Raw genomic sequence first — 19,958 nt, 5'->3', positions numbered from 1 at the left:
GACACAGTATGGGTGCAGGCGGGTGCTCTGTGTTTGGAGGCCTCCAGAGTCCAGAGATGGAGGAGGCAAGCCCGCACCGGGGGGAGGGTTCATGGTCTCTGGCCTGACGTCCCCAGTAGGACCTTTCAGGTGAGGGGTGCCAGGTTATTCTGCATTGGGTGCCTCGTCAGCCTGGCGACCAGCTTGGGCCATTGAGGGTCCTGCCAGAGTGACACCTGGTGGTGCAAATCTCTTCCATAGACATGCACGTGAGCAGCACCCAATGTTGTGCTGGACAATGAGCAAATGCTGGACAAGGGGGTGTCAGATCGTCCCCCTACATCCCCTGGGCACCCATGGGGTATGGCTGACCCCCACGGGCACCGTGGTAAGCACCAGGCAGCCCCTACCCCAAGGGGCTTGAAGAGATGGGGGTGGGGATCCCAAAACAGCATGGGTGGGACATCAGTGTGATGAGGCGACACTAGGAGGGACGCGGCATCTCACGGGGGCTCTAGGAGGCATGCAGGGACCACCCCCTCCTTCGATGGACAAGGAGACCATGCCTGGAGAGGATGAGGGCTCCCCCAACGCCACCTAGGGACAGTGCGGGGACGATGGAGGCGTCAGCCCCAGAACCCCGATCTCTGCCCCTGTGCCCAGACCCCCCTGTAGGGCAGGCCTCAGGCTCTCGTGAACCACCATCTCAATTCTCTTTCCACGCCCATCGGTACTATTACTTACTTAACTTTTTAATTCCTTCTTTTTGTACTTAATACCTTATTTAGAGGGCACGGCTTTGACGTACCAGGTATACAATTCTAAATGCTCACAAAAATCAAATGCCGAGCTGCTGTGGGAGCCCAGAGATGGGGCTGGGTTTGGATCAGATCAGCGGGGGTGCAGCACAGCTGGGCCTGAGCAGCGGGGAGAGATCAGAGCAAGGCCGACCCTGTGGGGTGGGCCCCAGCACCAGCGACCACAGGTTTCACGGCAAAAACTGGTTACACAAGCAGATAAATTTCTCTTTAAGCGGAAATGTGTTATACTGTTTATCATGAAAATTTCCAAGCGTCCCCAGAAGTAAGAGAGACGGGGTAACCTCATCTGCCACCTCAATTTCACCATTATTAGCATATTGCCATGTTGCTTCATCTACATTTTTTGCTGAAGTATGTTTTTAACTCCCAGACCTCATGATCCTCCCCCTCTAAATATGTCAGGATGCATCACCCTCTAAAATACACTTTGCTGACATAACCACACACTGTTATCACACCTGACAAAATCAACCATATTTCCTCCATATTCGCCAATACACGTCTATATTCAATTTCCCTTAATTTCCTAAAACTGTCTCTTTGCAATACAGCTTTTCAAATCTGGATCCAAACAGGGTCCCCACATTGCATTTGGCTGTAACATCATAATCTAGAACATTCCACTCACCTTTGACCCGTCATAGACGCAGGGTCAGTTGGCCTACGGGAGGCCCCACATGCCGGATTTGTCCAGCCACTGCATGGTGTACGTGGCTCCTCGCTCTCCTGCACTTCCCATAACCTGGGGCTCAGACCTGAAGGGTCTGTCGGTGGGAGGGGCCTCGTGGCTGGAGCTGAGTCATATCGGGAGGCCCATGGTGCCTGGTGGTCCTGCTCACGGTCACCTAAGCCTGACCAGTGGGCCACGTGCTGACAGCCTGGCCCTCATTGTAGAACTGACTTTCCCCTTATGACCAGCGAGCACTCTGCAGTGGGATACGTCATGCCTGCGGGTCTCCATCAGCCTCCATCTGTTGGTTTTATCACCTATTGACGGTCATTGTCCAAATTAATTTCTTCATTAGCGGGTACAAAATGGTGCTTTTACAATTCTATCACTCCTCGGTTGGAATTCTTCTGTACAAAGAGCTCTCCCTCGTCAACAAGGGCCCTGCGATGACACTGACATGTGGGCCTGCAGTCGTCAGAACAACGGCCCCCACTGGTGCCCAGGTCCTGGTCCCCAGAACCTGGGAAGATATGGCCAAAGGGACTTTGCAGATGGATTAAGTTAAGGACCTTGAGATGGGAGAGTACCCTGGAGAATCCAGGTGGCCCTTCAGGGTCCTTACACGAGGGAAGCAGGAGGATCAGAGTCAGGGGAGGCGTTAGGACGAAGCCGAGGTCAGAGAGAGAGACTGGAAGATGCTAAGTTACTGCTTTGAAGATGGAGGGGGCCAAGGGCACAGGCGGCCCCCAGGAGCCAGAAAAGGCAGGAAACAGACTCTCCCCGGAGCCTCCAGAAGGAACCAGCCCTGCCCACACCTGACCTCAGCCCAGAGACACCGATTTTTGACTTCTGGCCTCCAAAACTGTAAGATGACAAGTTTGTGTTGTGTGAAGCCATTAAATAGGAACAGGAAACCAATAGAGAGTTCACCAGAAAAAGCGAGATAAAAGCTTCAGTTTTTACCTTTAATCACCAATTCTCTGAGTAAAAGTGGGGCACTAGCAACTGCCGGTGGTCACCCTCTGAGTTTCTGGTGCTGCTGTGACAGATCACGCCAGGCTGCGTGGCTTAACACAGCACGTGTTTATTCTCTCACACCTCTGGAAGTCAGAAGTCCAAACCCATTTCACTGGCCAAAATCAAGGTGGCAGCAGAGCCGTGCTCCCTCCCGAGGCTCTCAGGGACTCCATTTGCTTGCGTTTTCCAGTTTAGAGAGCTACATTCCTAGGCTTGTGGACCCTTCCTCCATCTTCAAAGCCAGAACCACCTTTGCCTCAGTCCTCACATTGCCTTCTGCTGTGTCAGTGTCCCTCTGTCTCCCTCTTACAAAGACCCTTGAGATTGCATTTGGGGCCCACCCAGATAATCCAGGATAATCTCCCATCTCAAGATCCCTAACTTCATCATGTCTGCAAAGTCCCTATTACCACGGAAGGTGACATATTCACAGATCCCAGAGATTAGGAACTAGATATATTTGGAGGCAGTTAATCAGCCAACCACAGTGATAAATGAAATTGTGTGTGTGTTTTTCTCATAAGTGTTATTTTCTCATAACTGTTAAGAATGCGTGGATTTTTTACATTCAGTGTGTTTTGGTCAGCTGGAGGGCTTATGGGTTGTGGCTAGTGGGCACATCCTCTGGCTGGTTCCTGGGTCCTTCCACCACAAGCCAGCTATTCCTAAGGACGTCCCTGCATTGTGGCCAAGTAGACACCAGGTTCATCCTGTTGATTTCTTGCCTCACGTCTGGATTGGGTATTTCTCCAGTGAGGAGTGGTATTTAGAAACCAACATCTGTGCACAAGAGGTGCTCCCTGCTGCTGGCGGCCACTGCCTCTGCCATTGCTTTCGGGGGCAGAGTGACGAAGTAACATTTCAAAGCACATGCTCAAACTGACTATCTCACGTTTATTTCACTGATTCAAATGATCACTTCATTCAAATTTAATGTCAGAGGGTTTTTACTTAATTTCATTGATTTTTATACTTGTATCTCATTTCTTTTACACTAAAAATCTTGGTTCCTAACAATATTAATATAATTGCTTACTTACTTTATCCTACAATATACATAAAAAGCTTAAAAAATAACAAATCCAAAATCACTACCAAGAGCAAGAAGACCACATGAGTTTAAGATTTCTTTGCAATGATTGTTGTCCTTAGAATAAATCACATTAAGGTCTCACCATCTAAATACTGTCCTAGCCACCAGAAATCATTATTTTCTTGGGAGATATACTACCCATTCGTATACAATTAGTTTCGTTTAATTCAATTTGTTTGTAATTTTCAGAGGTTGCGTTATATATGTAATTTTATTTGTAATACCTAAAATGCGAGAATGTAAGATATTATCTGGCTCCAAAATCAAAGCAATGTGACAAGACGTATGTAGCACACTCATGCCCCGGCTCTTCCCTCCCCGATTCTTTCCCTCTGCTTCTTGGCGACCAGTCTTAGGAGATTTTTGGTTTATCCTTGCAGTATTCCTTTCTGCAAATATGAGCAACTACATACACCAGTTCATGCCTCTCCCTCTTTTACACAGAAGGCAGCATCCTACAGGTCTTGCTTTTTCTGCTCGCCAGTAGATCCTGGAGATCTCTCCACTTCAGTACCCAGAGATCTTCCTCGTTCATTCTTATGGCTGCAAATTTCCACACTGTGTGGACGCAGTCCATTCAGGCAGCCAGGGCTGTGGACATCCGGGTTGTCTCCGATATATATCCTACACGAATGAGACGAATAATTCTGCAGTGAAGAATCTTGTGCACGTTACTTTGCACGTGTCTACGTAGGATTTTTTAAGTGCAGTTGCAGTGTGTTGTGTTGTGCTGTGTTTTCTGCAGTGAGACTGTGCGAGCTGTGCCATGAACAGTTCCACGTCTCAGGGTCCCCGTGCTTCCGTGCAACTTCCCTCCCTCCCAGAATGGGAGGAACACCCACAGACTGACAGTACCTCATCCACTATAGAACTGCAGACCAGTTCTATAGGCCATTCTAGTATTTATCAGTCGGGTCCGCCCCCCCAAAGTGTGTAACTGGAGACGATGTTAATGCAGGGCCCATGCGCAGAGGTGAAGGGAATCCATAAGACCTGATCATCAGTTTCCTGGGGCTGCTGTAACAAAGTACCACAAACTGGGGGGTTAAAACAAAGGGAATACATTCTCCCATGGTCTGGAGGCCAGAGGTCTAAAATGAAGACACAGGCAGGGCCGTGCTCTCCACAGGCTCCTTCCCGCCTCTCTCCCAGTGTCTGGCGGCTGTCAGCAGTCTTGGCGTCTGCTGGCTCGGAGTCTCTGCGTCTGTCTTCGCGTGGCTTCTCCCTGTGTCTCGGCCTCACTCTCCTCACTCTCACATGGGCACCTGCCCTGGGGCTTGGGGCCCGCTCTCCGTCCAGGCCAACTTCATCTCAAGGTCTTTAACTTTATTACATCTGCAAGACCCTATTTTCAGATACAGTCACATTCACAGGGTCCAGATGGACATACCGCCATTCCACCCACTACGCCCAGTGAGGCACCTAGTGGACAAACAACAGTGGGGCCCTTGCCCACACTAGGCTGGAGGGAGCAGGCCAGGGACACGGCATTCCCAGAGCCGATGAGAGCCGGAGCCGTGTAGGGGGGCGCCTGTGGGAGCTGTGGCCCCCGAGGAGCCCAGCTACTGCCACACCACGGCGCGAGATGAGAGGGCGAGTGTGGGGGTCCTTCACCCCAAACTCTCTCTCCTCCCATTGGCCAAACCCAGCAGGAAGCCAGAGACCAGGGAGCTGGGAGATGGCAGCCCTGGGGACCAGCCTCCCGGCCACAAAGCACGGCGGGAAGAGCAGGAAACAGACCAGCCAGCCCCGGGGCAGCACCCTCCGTGCCAGCCTCGCGGCCCCTGCACAGGCACACCTCCTTGGGCTTCTCTCCTTCCAGGCGGTCGACTACGAGCTGAACAGAGCATTCATGCTGACCGTGATGGTGTCCAACCAGGCGCCCCTGGCCAGCGGGATCCAGATGTCCTTCCAGTCCACAGCAGGGGTAACCATCTCCGTCATGGACATCAACGAGGCCCCCTACTTCCCCTCAAACCACAAGCTGATCCGCCTGGAGGAGGGCGTGCCCACCGGCACCGTGCTGACCACGTTTTCAGCAGTGGACCCCGACAGGTTCATGCAGCAGGCCGTGAGGTGGGTCCACAGGGCACAGCTGCCCGCACCCTGCCCTCGGGCCCTCGGAAAGGGGCTCCCCACCCTCGGGCTCCCCGTTTTCCATAAAGAAGAATCCCGAAATGCCCAATGAAACCTGCACCCCAGAAAGTCCCAGGGTGGGTGCTTAGGGGTGTCTTTGACCTGTGGGGGTCTCTCCAGGAGGGAGCAACAGGAGTCCCAGTCCTGGGGACAGCTGGAACCACCTGGCCTGCCTGATACAGGCAGTGGGTGCAATGCCACAAGCGCTCAACAAACCACGAGCGCTGCTGTGGCCTCCACACGAGAAGGGGAAAACGTTTCACAGACGCTCAGCAACATCTGGGGTCAGGCCGGGTCCTCGCCCTGGCTGCACCCTCACTAGCTGCGTGATTTTGCAAGTCACTTACCCTCTCTGTTCCTCAGTCTCCCCATCTGTAAAATGGGGACGCTGAGAGTGTCTGCCTCTTGGGTCCCTGTGAGGATAAGTAGCCCATCTACCTCGGGGACTGTGAGCCACTGTTGTCACCATCCCGCTGTGGGAGTGCCCCGTGCAGGGCTGGAGGGAGAGCCCCCGGGTGAACTCGGCGTCCAGGCTGGTGTCCTGGCAGGGATGTGCCCTAGGAGGGATGTGCCAGCCGCCAGGAGGGGCTGGGGGCTCTGGGGCAGCTCGGTTCTCCCCCCCGCCCCTGGGCTTACCCCCTCACCCCCTCCTCCCTGCCTCCGCAGATACTCAAAGCTGTCGGACCCGGCAAACTGGCTGCACATTAACGCCACCAACGGTCAGATCACCACGGCGGCCGTCCTCGACCGCGAGTCCCTCTACATAAAAAATAACGTCTATGAGGCCACCTTCCTGGCGGCGGACAACGGTGAGTCCGGCTCCGGGGCGGACTGTCGCATGCTCACCCATGCCACGGGCTCTGTGGCAGGAAGACCGAGGGAGGCCCGCCTGGCACCTGGAGGGTCCCTGGGCAGGTCTGGAGGAGGAAGGGGTGGGGTGAGGCGGCACGGTGCCAGGTGCCTCCCAGGCCGTCCCCCCCGCATTCACTCAAAGCATCAGCCATTCTGCCTAACTCCCCGGGCTTACTCCTTTATGCGAACACACACCCATTCGGCCATTCGCACGGTCGCTCACACACATTCGCATAGGTTGCTCACCTGGAGCACTGGGAACAGGGCCTGGCTCAAGGAAGTACTACTACCACTGCTATTATTACTCTCTGAGCTCCTGCCGTGTGCCAGGCGCGATTCATCAGTGAACAGAACAGACAAGAGCCCCCTCCCTTGCACGGCTGGAGGCAGGCAGCCCTGGGTCAGGTTGGAGAAACCAGGCTCACTCTGGCCACTCCCGTGTCCTTGGCAAGCTTCAGCGTGGTCCAGGATGGCTGCTGGTGCTGCAGCCATCACGACCACATTCTGGCCAACAAAAGGAGGAGTGGGGAGGGCAAAGGCACATCCCTGCCCTTCTAAGGACTTCCACTTACAGCTGATGAAGGCCAGAACTTAGTCACAAAGCCATATGTTGCTGCAAGGGATGCTGAGAAATGTAGTCTTCTAGCTGGGCAGTGATGATCCCAGATAAAATTTGGGGCTCAGTTTTTTTATTAAGGAAGAAAGGGGAAATGGATGTTGAGGGACAACTTAGCGGTCTCTGCCCCAGGGAGATGGGTGAGAATCAAGTCAACCAGATAATTTCAGGGAGTGAGAAGGGCTGGAAGACAACAACATATGAGGGTGGGAGAGAGCAACCAGGGCCTCCAGCTGTGCACTTGGCTATGAGGAGCTGACCATGGGGCCAAGACCTGTGGGACCAGGGGAAGATGGGGCTGGAGGGGGAGCCCCATAGTTAGGAAACAGCACGTGCAAAGGCCCCAGGCAGGGTGGGTTCTAGGAACAGCTGTGCAGCTAAAGCTTCGTGAACAAGAGTAGCCGTTGCACCAAGGCTTGCTCATAGCAAGTGAAAGCCAGGACCTGGTGACCACCCACTGGCCTCCTTCCCGCCTCGCCTCACCCACAGACTCCACAAAGGGCCACCCCTGCAGCTGGCCCGCGATGAGCCAGGCCTTCTCTCCTGGACGTCTGCTCCTCCAGCAGCTCGACCACTGAGATTAGATTAGAGAGTGATTTTTAAGTGAATCCGGGGCCGGAGCGGTGGAAAGCCCGTGAAGACGCGAGGAGAGCGCAAATTCTCCTGTTAACAGAGCCCCTCCATGCTTCTCCCGATTGTGTGTCATCACAGTCGTGCTGTGTGTGCTGTGTGTGTGCTGTGTCGTCACAGTCGTGCTGTGTGTGTGCTGTGTGTGTGCTGTGTCATCACAGTCGTGCTGTGTGTGTGCTGTGTGTGTGCTGTGTCATCACAGTCGTGCTGTGTGTGTGCTGTGTGTGTGCTGTGTGTGCTGTGTCATCATAGTCGTCCTGTGTGCTGTGTCGTCACAGTCTTGCTGTGTGTGTGCTGTGTGTGTGCTGTGTGTGTGCTGTGTCCTCACAGTCGTGCTGTGTGTGTGCCGTGTCGTCACAGTCGTGCTGTGTGTTTGCTGTGCCATCACGGACTTGCCAAAGCAGTTTTCCAAGGCAGGCTCCGAGCTGCTTCGCCTTCCACGTGTTGTGATGCGTTTTTAGAAGGTTAGAGAGACATGCTGTAGGACATAGTTTTTACACGCTCCGCCCGCCTCAGCCAAGAAACGCGGTGGTTAAAGTCAGGGCAGGAGTTGCCACGGAAACTCCTGGAGTTTCCAGGAGGAAAAGCCTGGAGGGCGGACCGGGCATCTCTCCCTGGCCGCCCAGCACGTGTCCACCTGCAGCGTCGGCCTGGCTGAGGCGGAGGTTGGGCATAGGGGGCGTCGAGGGACTGGGCCGGCCCCTGAGGGCTCTGGGGCTCAGCAGAGCACCTGCCTCTACTGAGGCCAGCAAAAGCGGAGGACCACTGTTGGGGGGACCGGCTGCTGGGGAGTGGGCCCTCAATCCAAAACTCACCCTGAGAGGCTCCCTCTGTCTTTCTCGCAGTCAGTCTGCTCTCTGGCAGCAGTTAGTTCTCTGCTCTGGTTATAAGCGTCTGAGCACAGAGCTTCGGGTCCCTGGGAGCCCTGCTGGGTGGGGCCAGGACAACACTGAGGGCAGGGAAGGGCTTTGCCCCAAGGAGCCCCAAGCTAGAGAAAGATGGGGACGCGGGTGCCAGCCCCACAGGTCTCCTACGGCTGGGCGTCAGTAGAGCTCTGTGTGAGTGCTGTGTGCGTGTGTGTGTGTGCGGGCGTGTGGCTGTGGGTCTGGGTGTGGCCACACATCTGTGCAGTTGTGTGCTCTGGTGGTATCTGTTCATATACAGCGTGTAGCTGAGTGACTGCATATGTTGTATGGCAGGGTGTCGGTGCAGGTTTGGGGCTATGGTTGTGGTCTGTCCTGGGTGGGGCTGTGGTCTGTCTTGGGTGGGGCTGCGGTCTGTCCCGGGAGGGGCTGCAGTCTGTCTTGGGAGGGGCTGTGGTCTGTCCCGGGAGGGGCTGTGGTCTGTCCTGTGTGGGGCTGTGGGTTGGTCTGATGCGCATGTGGTCATGGAGTATCAGGAATGACCCCGCATGGTCACTCCATGTCTGTCCCACAGGGATCCCCCCGGCCAGCGGCACCGGGACCCTCCAGATCTATCTCATTGACATCAATGACAATGCCCCTGAGCTGCTGCCCAAGGAGGCGCAGATCTGCGAGAAGCCCAGCCTGAACGCCATCAACATCACAGCCGCCGATGCCGACATGGACCCCAACATCGGCCCCTACGTCTTCGAGCTGCCCTTTGTGCCGGCCACTGTGCGGAGGAACTGGACCATCACTCGCTTAAACGGTGAGCCCGCCTCGAACACGAGCCCGCAAGCACAGCCACTGGGAGGATCAGACTGAGTCTGGGGTGTAGCCCCCCGAGGGAGCCCAGGGCCCTGCAAGAGTGAGGAGCGGAGACGGGGGCCAGTCCTACGAGAGGGCTGTCCTCCCTTTCCCTCCTGGAGCCCCCTGGCTGTTGTCTAGTGCTCGGCGTGTCCAGGGTGCCCCGAGGAGGCCCTATGGCAGTCCCAATCTCTCACTGTTGTGCCGAGCACGGCCGTGACCGCCCTTGCAGCTATAACTGCGGGTGTCCGTGGCTACTTCCTGTGCCGGTTACCAACCGATGGGACCCCGACCGATGTGCTTCCTAAGGGTAGTTTGCTAGACGTGGACTCATATAAAAGGGCATCCAAATTCGGAAGTTTTGCTAGCACTGTGAAGATGCATCTAGAAAGGTTATGCCAATCTCTGATTTCACTAGAAATAGAGGAGAATGCCTATTCCCCAAAACCTCACCAACACTGAATATTATTGTTTTAAAAAGCATTTTTCCATATTTATAGCCAAAATCATTGTTTCCATTTGCATCTCTTGACTACCAGTGGACATTTTTTCATATATTTATTGGCCATTTGTTGTTCCTTCTGTGAATTATCTGTTCAATGGCCTTGTCTATTTTCCTTTGAGATTATTTTTTCCTAATTGATTTAGTAAAACTCTTTATATATTAAGGAAATGATTTCTTCATCCTACATGTTGCAATTGCTTTTTCTTGAATTGCCAATGCCTTTTAACCATATGGTGTGATGTGGTGTGTATGTGTGCATATGTGTATGTGTGTGCATATGGGTGTGTTTGTGTGCATATGTGTGCTTGTGCATGAGTATACGTGTGTATGCATGTGTGCATGTTTGTGTTAACCACACAGATACTTCAGATGTTCACGCACTGAGTTTTTTCCTTCGGTAGTCTTGCTCAGAAAGGAGGGCTGGCCACTTACTGAACAAAGCTCATTCTGTCGTTCTGTGCTAGGTGACTATGCCCAGCTCAGCTTGCGCATCCTGTACCTGGAGGCCGGAATGTACGATGTCCCCATCATCGTCACAGATTCTGGGAACCCTCCCTTGTCCAACATGTCCATCATCAAAGTCAAGGTGTGCCCGTGCGACGAGAATGGTGACTGCACCACCATTGGCGCGGTGGCAGCGGCTGGTCTGGGCACGGGTGCCATCGTGGCCATCCTCATCTGCATCGTCATCCTGCTGAGTGAGTATGGCTGAGTGCCGAGGGCATCATGGCCCAAGCGCTCTGTCCAGGGATGGCCAGGAGGTGCTGGAGCGCAGGTTTGCCCTGCAGCACGCGTCTCCTGGCCTCATCCCGTCCGCTAGGAACCTTTCAGAAACCCAACTGAACTGGTCTGTACCCTAATGGACACAGGCACTCATGGCACACACATGCCTGCACTCGTGCACACGCACATGAGCTCTCCATATGCACAAAGGAGGACATTCCACACAGGCATGCACACATGCATATACACACATGGACGTGCACATACATGCCTGCACTCATGCACACACACATGAGCTCTCCATATGCACAAAGGAGGACATTCCACACAGGCACGCACACATGCATATACACACATGGACATGTACACACATGCATGCAGTCGTGCACACACACATGAGCTCTCCATATGCACAGAGGACATTCCACACAGGCATGCACACATGCATATACACACATGGATGTGCACACGCACACGAGCTCTCCATATGCACAAAGGAAGACATTCCACACAGGCATGCACACATGCATATACACACATGGATGTGCACACGCACACGAGCTCTCCATATGCACAAAGAAGGACATTCCCACACATAGACATGCACGGGTGCATATACACACATGAACGTGCACACGCATGCCTGCACTTGTGCACACACACGTGAGCTCTCCATACGCACAAGGGAGGACATTCCACACAGACATGCACACGTGCATATACACACATGGACATGTACATCAATGCACGCACTTGTGCACACGCACATGAGCTCTCCATATGCCCAAGGGAGGACATTCCCACACATGGACATGCACACGCATGCATGTGCATGCTCTCACACAGGTGCATGGCACAACATGCATATACAGGCTCACACAGCCACACGTGGCACACACATGCATATACGTGCTCACACAGACACACATGGCACACAGGTGCGTGTGCACACCATGCGCACCCTGCTCACGGTGCAGCCCCCTGCCCCCACAGCCATGGTCCTGCTGTTTGTTGTGTGGATGAAGCGGCGGGAGAAGGAGCGCCACACAAAGCAGCTGCTCATCGACCCCGAGGACGACGTGCGGGACAACATTCTCAAGTACGACGAGGAAGGGGGCGGCGAGGAGGACCAGGTGAGACCCACGGCCGCCCAGACACCCTCGAACACTGCCTCCACCAGGGCTCCCTCTCGGGTTTCAGCAGGAAGACGTTTTGTCCTTTTTCACAGTGTGAAGGCGGCCGGTGCTCCAGTCAGGACAGCAGAGATGGGCGGGGGACCTCTCTTCCCAGCCCTGTCCTCCTGCCCGTGTTTGCACTTTCAGGTCTGGGCGTGCACAGGGCACCAGCCTCCTCCACGCGGGGACCAGTGTGAACTCCTCCCTCCCAGGCTCCGGCTCCCCTCACCCTGCTCCCTCCCTTCAGGGGTCGGGGGAGGTGGTGGTGTCCGGAGGACACTCCCAACCGGTCGGGGGACCAGGAGGCAGTGCATGGGGTGCCTGGGAGGGTGGACCCCAGGGAGCTGCCTGGTGGGCCTCAGGGTCCGCCGTTGGCCATTGAGTGACTCGGGCAAGTCCTTACCCCACTAAAGCTTAGTGAGGAATGTGTGTGGGGGCTGAGCAGTGGGGGCAGTGGGGGCAGTGGGGGCCACCCTGGGGGAGCGTCAGGCCGGCAAAGGCAGCCTGGGGAGCACAGACCCCACACGTGCCTTGAGGACGGGCAGGATCTGGACAATCAGAGGGGAGGTGGGCATTTCGGGAAGGGCAGGCTAGGTGAGGGAATAGGGCAGCAGTTCACTCAGTGACCAGGTGATGGGCTAGGACAGCGGGCAGGCTCGGGGGCCAGGTGACAGAATAGGACAGCAGGCGTGCTCAGAGCCGGGTCACACAACAGGACGAGGGTGCACCCTTGCCTGCTGCCCCCCTCCATACTTCCTCCCCTGACTCTGCCCGTCCCCGCCCAGGACTACGACCTCAGCCAACTGCAGCAGCCAGAGACCATGGAGCATGTGCTGAGCAAGGCCCCCGGGGTGCGCCGGGTGGACGAGCGGCCCGTGGGCGCCGAGCCCCAGTACCCAGTCAGGCCTGTGGTGCCCCACCCGGGAGACATCGGCGACTTCATCAACGAGGTGGGTGCTCCGGGCAGTGGGGAGGGCCCCCAAGCAGGGCGTCCCCGCTAAAAGTGACACCCTATTCACACGCACAAATAAAAGCTGTCCCCACCGCGCTGGGACGGCAGTGTGGGGGTGAGGGGCAGATGCAGACCTGGGCTCAGGCCCGACCCCGCCCCTGCCAGCTTCGAGGCCTGGGGCCAAGCGCCTGCCCTCAGCCTCATGCCCTGTGACAGGACTAACCCTGCTCCAGCACCCGGCGAGGAGTAACAGACAGGGCTGGCACACAGCACACGCTGCATAAGAACTCGGGGGACTTCAGGCTGCAGTCGTGGCGGGAACAGCGGGGTAGCAGGAGGACTGTCTTCAGGAGGACGACCCTCAGAGGCGGCGCCAGCGCAGCACTCAGGGGCCTCAGGGTCTACTCTCTCTCTGTTCTGTGGCCGTTGGGAGGGGCCCTCCCAGTCTCCATTCGACCCCCGATGCCGACAGGCCTGTGACGTACCCGGATCAGACCCAGCCCAGAATACCCCACACACACACCCGGTGCCCTGGGAACTGCCCAAGCACTAGACATCCTTCACGAGCTGCCACCTGACCACATGCCCACAGCACCCATCCTGACGTTTGGGGTCTGGGGGCGACTCAACATCAAAGTCCCAACAAACAACATCCCCAGCCTTTGACCTTTGACCGTCCCCCTGTACAAGAAAAGCTGAAACACCTCTTGCAGCTTAGCCAGAGAAACGCTGGACTGACAGGTGCACGGCTCCACGCATGCCTCGCCCGTCAGCTCCCAGACACGGTCACGTCCTCGATCCCCTTTGTGGCTGGCGTGGGTCCCTGCAGTGTTGAGCACCTGGTCTCTAACACCGACTGTACTTTAAGAGGGGTTGGCGTCGCTTCTATCTCCACCTGTGTCAGAATCTGACTCTAAAAGAATGTTTGTAGACCGAATAGAACCCAGGAGTGGTTCAGCGGAGATACAAAAAGAGTTCTCAGAACATTTCCCAAAACAGAGCCTGTCCCAGGCTGCAAATGATATCCTACAACTGCCCAAAAGCTGATTCGGCTTTGGCAACATTTACCGTCTATGATGTAATAAAATGTTTAAAACTCCAAAAAGTACATCCTCCTCCGTCTATAATTAAAAGCCCACTTTTCAATAACTCTTTGAGGAAAGTAAAAACGGAAACTACAAGCCACTGGGAACTGAATGATGGTAAGGGTGCCCCCTCGCAGGGCAGGGAGGTGCGTCATGCAACCAGTGGCCACCATGGGCACCTGGGCCATCCTGATGGGGACCTCCTGGTGACAACATAGAGCCCCACCTCAGAGCGGTCCTGCCCACGGGCAAGGGAGCGGGTGTGTATCCAGCACTCCCACAGTCACTGGTGGGGGCTGCTCCCAGAGGCACCCTCGGCGGGCCACACGTGGAGCAGTGCTGGGGGCATGGGGACCTCTCTGTGACCCAGCGCACTGAGGGAGGGAGGGCAGGGCACTGGGGTGGGTGGGGGGTGCCAGCAACGCCTGCTGCATTGCTGAGTGCTCTTCATGGGAATAGTTGACATGACAACAGATTATGACTTCTGACAGCTCAGGTTCACATTCCGGGTGGCACTGGATCCTGGAATTGAGCACCACCTGCCCGCGTAGGAGGGGCTGACTGGCCACAGGACCCGCCCAGCCCTCTTGCCTCATGTGACTCGTGTGGCCATGCTGGCATTTGAGTTTGCTCCCTCCAACCCTCTTCCACAGTTTATTTTCATCAACACCCTTCCCTGCTCCGTTCTCTGAGAGGCACTGAGGTCAAACGCAGGGAGCACTTACTGAGCACCTACTGTATGCAAGGCCCTATAGCTTTGCCTCCCTGGCCTGCCTCCCCAGCTCCTCTCCTCGGCTCCCCCTTTCTGTTCTGTCAGGCCCCCAGGACTGAGGCAGCACACCTTCCGCCCTAACCCATGTCTTCGTGACCCCCAGGGACTCCGGGCGGCCGACAATGACCCCACAGCACCCCCCTACGACTCATTGCTGGTCTTCGACTACGAGGGGAGTGGCTCCACTGCGGGCTCTGTCAGCTCGCTGAACTCGTCCAGCTCCGGGGACCAAGACTACGATTACCTGAATGACTGGGGGCCCAGGTTCAAGAAGCTGGCAGACATGTACGGAGGCGGTGAGGAGGATTAACTGGCCCCCTCCTCGGACCAAAACGAGAACAGCACTCGGACGGACGCCGGAGGAGCAGGACTGTGGGAGGCAGCTGGTCTTCCCAGCTTCCTGCGGACGTGTCATTAGTGGTGTGTCAGGGGTCCCTCCCCGCCCCAGTCCCCCAACATTGAGCTGTCTGGCATGAACACTTCTCGCCCCGCGGCGCCCCGCCCACCACAGTAGCTGAGTTAGCAGTAAAGGGGAGCGAGAGGCACTCTGTCTTAACTTGAATTTCTTAGAACAGAAGCACTGTTTTTAAAAAAAAAAAAAAAAAAATGAAAGTGCCTTTTGGTACACGTATCAGATTCCCTCAAACTCAGGAGTGACTACAAGCAAGCAGATAGACCGAGTCCCCAGCCCCGGTCCTGAGCACCCCCACGCCAGCCAGTCCCGGCTCTGAAGGCACCAGTTAAGGAATTGGCGAGAATGTGTCTTTTTCTTTTTGTCTTTTATTAAGAAAATAAGTGGGTGACTCGCTTGACAAAATTTACAAGGAAACCGTAGTTTGGGGTCCAAATCCCCACAGCCTTTCTGAGCCCTCACACTTTGCTGTACACAGTCAGGGTCTCCTGGGACCCTTGGAGGTTCCCAAGGCCAGCTGGAGGCGGGGAGGCCCAGCCTGCGGCTCCAGCAGCAGAAGGTTCTCCTGGGGCGGGCCGAACCGTTGACCAAAGGCGCGACTGTGTGAATGTGGCTGTCTTTGGACACCCCGGACTCCCAGATGCTGTAAATAGCTGGGGCAGGTGGGGTTCCCAGGGGCTGTCCCTGATGCTCCCCATCTCTGCCCTTGGTCATCCCCCAGACCCCCCCAGTCAACCATTAGGCCTCCCCCAGGGCCAACTGTCACCCCGAATGCCACCCAGGTCCTCATCGCCTTTGGTCCAGGAGAGTATGGTGCCCCAAGAGGGCACAGCCCAAAACAGCCAGTGTCTCACCTAATGTTGGCATGAGCCCTCCACTTCTCGCCATCTGACTCCTGAGGGACCCCGTCCAAGGCCCAGCAAACACGAACACGCACCAGTCCAAATCTCTGAGCGCTCTGGATGCCTCCGGCCACCCCCGGGGGCTGTGCAGACCACCGGGAGAGGTGCACCTCGCTCACGGTTCCAGGAGGCGTGGAACCCAGCGCCATCAGCAGGGGACTCTGGCAGCCCCTTCTCCTGCCCTGCCCCTCTGCACCAGAGTTTCTGATGCTTGTGAACTGATGTGGATGGCACAGATCTGCTCTGAATGGCAGGGAGAGCCCCAGCATTGCTGCGCCGTCTTTCCCACAGATGTGTCTGCACCCCACCCGCCAGAAACAACAGCCAGTCTCCTCTCCTTTGGACCCACATCAGCACCAAGCAGCTGCCAGGCGGGTTAGCTGCTCAGACTCTCAGACCTGGAATTGCCCTTTCGATGGGCAGTATGACTCTCTAGCCAGACACCGGAGGGTCAGTTCCACAGGACAGCAAAAGGGGCTGTGTCCCAAGAACCCACAGGGGAGACCCCTGCTGCCTCTGCTCCCTGGGTGAGAAAAGGTGCCTGGTGCATTTCTCTCCCTGGGCTGCCTCCCCGGGACAGTCGTTTCTGGGCGTGAAGTCTCCTCAGGCCAGGGCAGGAGGCAGGCACCCTCGTGGGGAAATCCTCGTCTGCTCTTGGGCTCCCCAAGGAAGCAGGTGAGGGAGCCTGGGCAGGACTGGCATCGGAGCCCCCTTGGGGGAGAGGAGTTCCAGCGATGACGAAGGACAAGGAGGCTGGCTTGCCTTGGGGCCCCGCCCTGGACCCCCGCCCCACACCTGCTCCCGGGGTCAGGGGAGGCCTCGAGAGGGCTTAGGGGAGGTCGGGGTGGGGGTGCTGGGGTGCAGCATGCTCTCCATGTCTCCATCTGGGGGTCTTTGATCCAGTCCTCAGCCTATGGCCTGTCCCTCTTGCTACGGTCATCCTCTTTTCTAAAAAGCTTTGGCCTCGAAGATGAACTTGAGTGGACATGAGTGTGTGCGAATCACATGGGTGTGTCCCTGTTGGACATCAGGGTTCTTCCCCAAACCAAACTCATCACCAACCGCGTCCACCTCCCAGAGCTGAGCTGGGGTGACAGGCTCTGGCGTGTGGCCTGTGGAGGGTTCTGTCCACCCTAACCCCATCCAGGACTGCCTGGGGAGTGAAGGAAGGATGGATGGGAGGGAGGTCACCCGGGTCACGTGCTGGATGCTCCCCCCCCGTGCAGACCGCCATCTCACAGATGTCAGGGGGGTGGCCTGTCAAGGGAAGGGGACCACGACCCCCATTCTGAAGCCGTGCTATGCAAATCGTTTGGGGTCAGGAAGCCATTGAGCATTGTCCCAGTGTCTGGGGGTGCGGCCATCTGAGGGATTGCTGATGGGATCAGGGCTGGTGGGATGTGAGCTAGAATCTTCTGTTTTTGGTTTTTTTTTGGAAAGTTCATCCTCCAGTCGAAGTTCTAAGTGTGAATATGGCCCAGGAGCTGAGGCAGCTGTGGACTCTTCTCTCTGAAATCCCGAGGCCTCCTTGGGTCCCCCGGGCCCTGGGCTCACCTCAGGGACAGATGTGCCAGGCCCAGCCTAGGACTCGGCATCCTGAACACCAATCCCGCCATCCCCTTGTGTGACCAGGATCCCTCTGCCTCCCTCCACCAGGGAGAGCCAGACGCACATGTCTGCCTCCCCGCCTCCCTCAGCTCCTGTCCCTTGGCTCCTCTCCCCTCTCCCCTTGCCTCTCGTCACTGCCAATGCCCCGTTGCATTTTGCCTAAATTGTGCAAGCTTGTGGCGATCAGCTGGGGGGACATCGATGGGGGACTTCTTGTGCCCATCCCTATTCCAAACAACTGGACAGCTGCCCCCTCTCACTCCCACCCCAGGCAGCCCTTGGGGCCAGAGAAAGATGGGGTCCCCACACCCTCCCAGATCCATCTTGGAACTCTGCTCCGAGGCCAATGAGTTAGCGTTAGCTAAGCGTACAATCGGTGTCAAACGTCTTTCTTACGTAGCTTGTAAATACGACCCGTCCGTGACCAGGGGACCCAGCCGCAGAGGCCCAGACTCAGCGCTGGCAGAGTGCTCGGGCACGGCTTAGATTCTTTAGGGAATTTTGTTCTGTGAACAGAGAAACCTGCGCTGTAGGGTGGAGTGCAAGAAGGCCGTGGGCCAGGTCAGCGGGCACCCCAGCCGAGGGCCGCCGTGTCTGTCAGGGCCTCAGCACCCCCACCTCCTGGCCAAGCAGGTCTTCTCCTGCTCATATCTTTCAGCACATCCAAAGCGCAGGCCTCCCACCACCACAGTGTCGGGGGAACGGCCAAGCGTCAGGCCTCAGAGGTGCCTCAGTTTCCCCAGAGTGAGCACTGGCCGACACAGTCCTTCGAGATGACAACTCTGTTCTCTCCAAGGTAGAAAGTCGGGGGAGGGGAGTCTCAATTTTTGTCAGTGCTAAAAGGAATAACTCCAAAAAGACAAAGTCTCCCACACACAGAGCACGTGTGCACTCGCTCGCAGCGACGTGGTGTACAGAGAACAGGTATGCTCGAGCCACGGACCAGAGGGGAGCCCCTCTGTGTATAATGGGAACACCTTTTGCTTTTCCTGTCTCTCCTCTTTCCATTCTGATTTTTTTTTTGCATGTTTCTTTTTGAAAATGGACAAAATGTGTAGCAGCCCGCATGACTGTGGTTGTTTTGGGGAAAGATACTGGAGTATGACGTATTCACACTGCAACTCTGAGCATCGCGCAGTTAGACAAATGTTCCAACTTCTTTTGTAATCGTCAACAGCACAACTATTTTGTATTGTTGTTTGTATCATTTTGTACCAAAAAAAAAAAAAAGGAAAAAAAGGGAAGAGCGTCGATGTTTTCAATGTGTTTTGAGTGCCAGGCGGTCTTGGCTCCAAACTGAGCAGCAGCTGTGCGGAGTTGTGGCCTGGAGCAGCGGCGGGGCACTGGCGCGCTGCTCCACAGGAGTAAATAAAGTCCCCCTTTTAAATAGCCGGCCTCAACCTGGGTTGTTCTTCTCCACATTCGAGAAGCTGATGGTGCTCGGGCACAGCAGGTGGATGAACTTGGGAGTTTGGTGTCGACAGTGGGGCTCCTTGGTTCAGCAAGTGTTTCTTGAGCTCCTGCTGTGTCCCCCAGGCACCGTTCTGGGTTCTGGGAGCACAGACATGAACAAAAGCAGGCCCGCTCCTCACGACTGTGAGGCCCAGGGAAAGTGGACAAATGAAGGCCCACGGGCCATATGTCTAAATATTCCAAAGTTCTTAGAAGTTATAAATCAAGCCAACGAACGCTGCACAGGACGCGCTCCGCTCCTCCCTTGGCAATTGTTCCTTCGCAGCGCCACCAAAGGCCGGGTTCCAGTTCAGGCTTCTCACGCCCTCTGCGTCTCGCGGTCCTGCCTCCTGCCCCTGTAGCGGTTCTTCTACCTGGCAGGAAGGCAGCACCGGACCAGTCGCAGCCCCCAGGCCACAAACCCGAAGACAAGTGGGTCCAGCCCGCCAGACTTGGCGGTCCTCAGAAGCTCTCCAATTGGCCCAGCCTGGTCACCGTGACCCAGCCTGCCCTTGACCACTGGCCTGAGTCTGAGCTAGAGGAGCCCCAGCAGTGGCTCACGCCTTGCTGGTCATAAAGCCACACAGCGGAGCCCCCGTGTGCGGCACTGGCTGGCAGAGGCCACACACCCAAGCCCAACCGGGCTGGACCGGCTGACCCTCTGCCCTCCTCAGGGAGACTGAGTTCAGACAGGCTGAGCAGCCACGCAGCTCACACCACTAATAAGTGGCACAGACCCGAGCCCCAAGCCAGGTCCACCCTGTAGTCCAGGCTCCCAGCCCCCTGCCCCCTGCCCCAGGCAGAGCTGGTTCTTCGATGTCCCCCCACTACCCCTCCCGCGCCTTTTCT

General features: G+C 56.2%; 1 protein-coding gene across 1 annotated transcript in view; it reads left to right on the top strand.

Annotated features, from left to right (window-relative positions):
- Positions 1-19,030, top strand: part of CDH4 (cadherin 4) — a 634,999-nt gene extending 615,969 nt beyond the window's left edge. The window contains exons 10-16 of the mRNA XM_058562376.1: positions 5,403-5,656; positions 6,383-6,525; positions 9,252-9,485; positions 10,493-10,726; positions 11,745-11,884; positions 12,712-12,876; positions 14,839-19,030. Of these exons, the coding sequence (XP_058418359.1) occupies positions 5,403-5,656; positions 6,383-6,525; positions 9,252-9,485; positions 10,493-10,726; positions 11,745-11,884; positions 12,712-12,876; positions 14,839-15,045 (1,377 nt within the window). The 3' untranslated portion in view covers positions 15,046-19,030. The remainder of the gene's footprint in view (positions 1-5,402; positions 5,657-6,382; positions 6,526-9,251; positions 9,486-10,492; positions 10,727-11,744; positions 11,885-12,711; positions 12,877-14,838) is intronic.
- Positions 19,031-19,958: the final 928 nt, after the last annotated feature.

Source organism: Diceros bicornis, chromosome 19, assembly GCF_020826845.1.
Source record: "Diceros bicornis minor isolate mBicDic1 chromosome 19, mDicBic1.mat.cur, whole genome shotgun sequence".
Lineage (NCBI taxonomy): Eukaryota > Metazoa > Chordata > Mammalia > Perissodactyla > Rhinocerotidae > Diceros > Diceros bicornis.
This window is presented reverse-complemented; position numbering and strand designations above follow the sequence as displayed.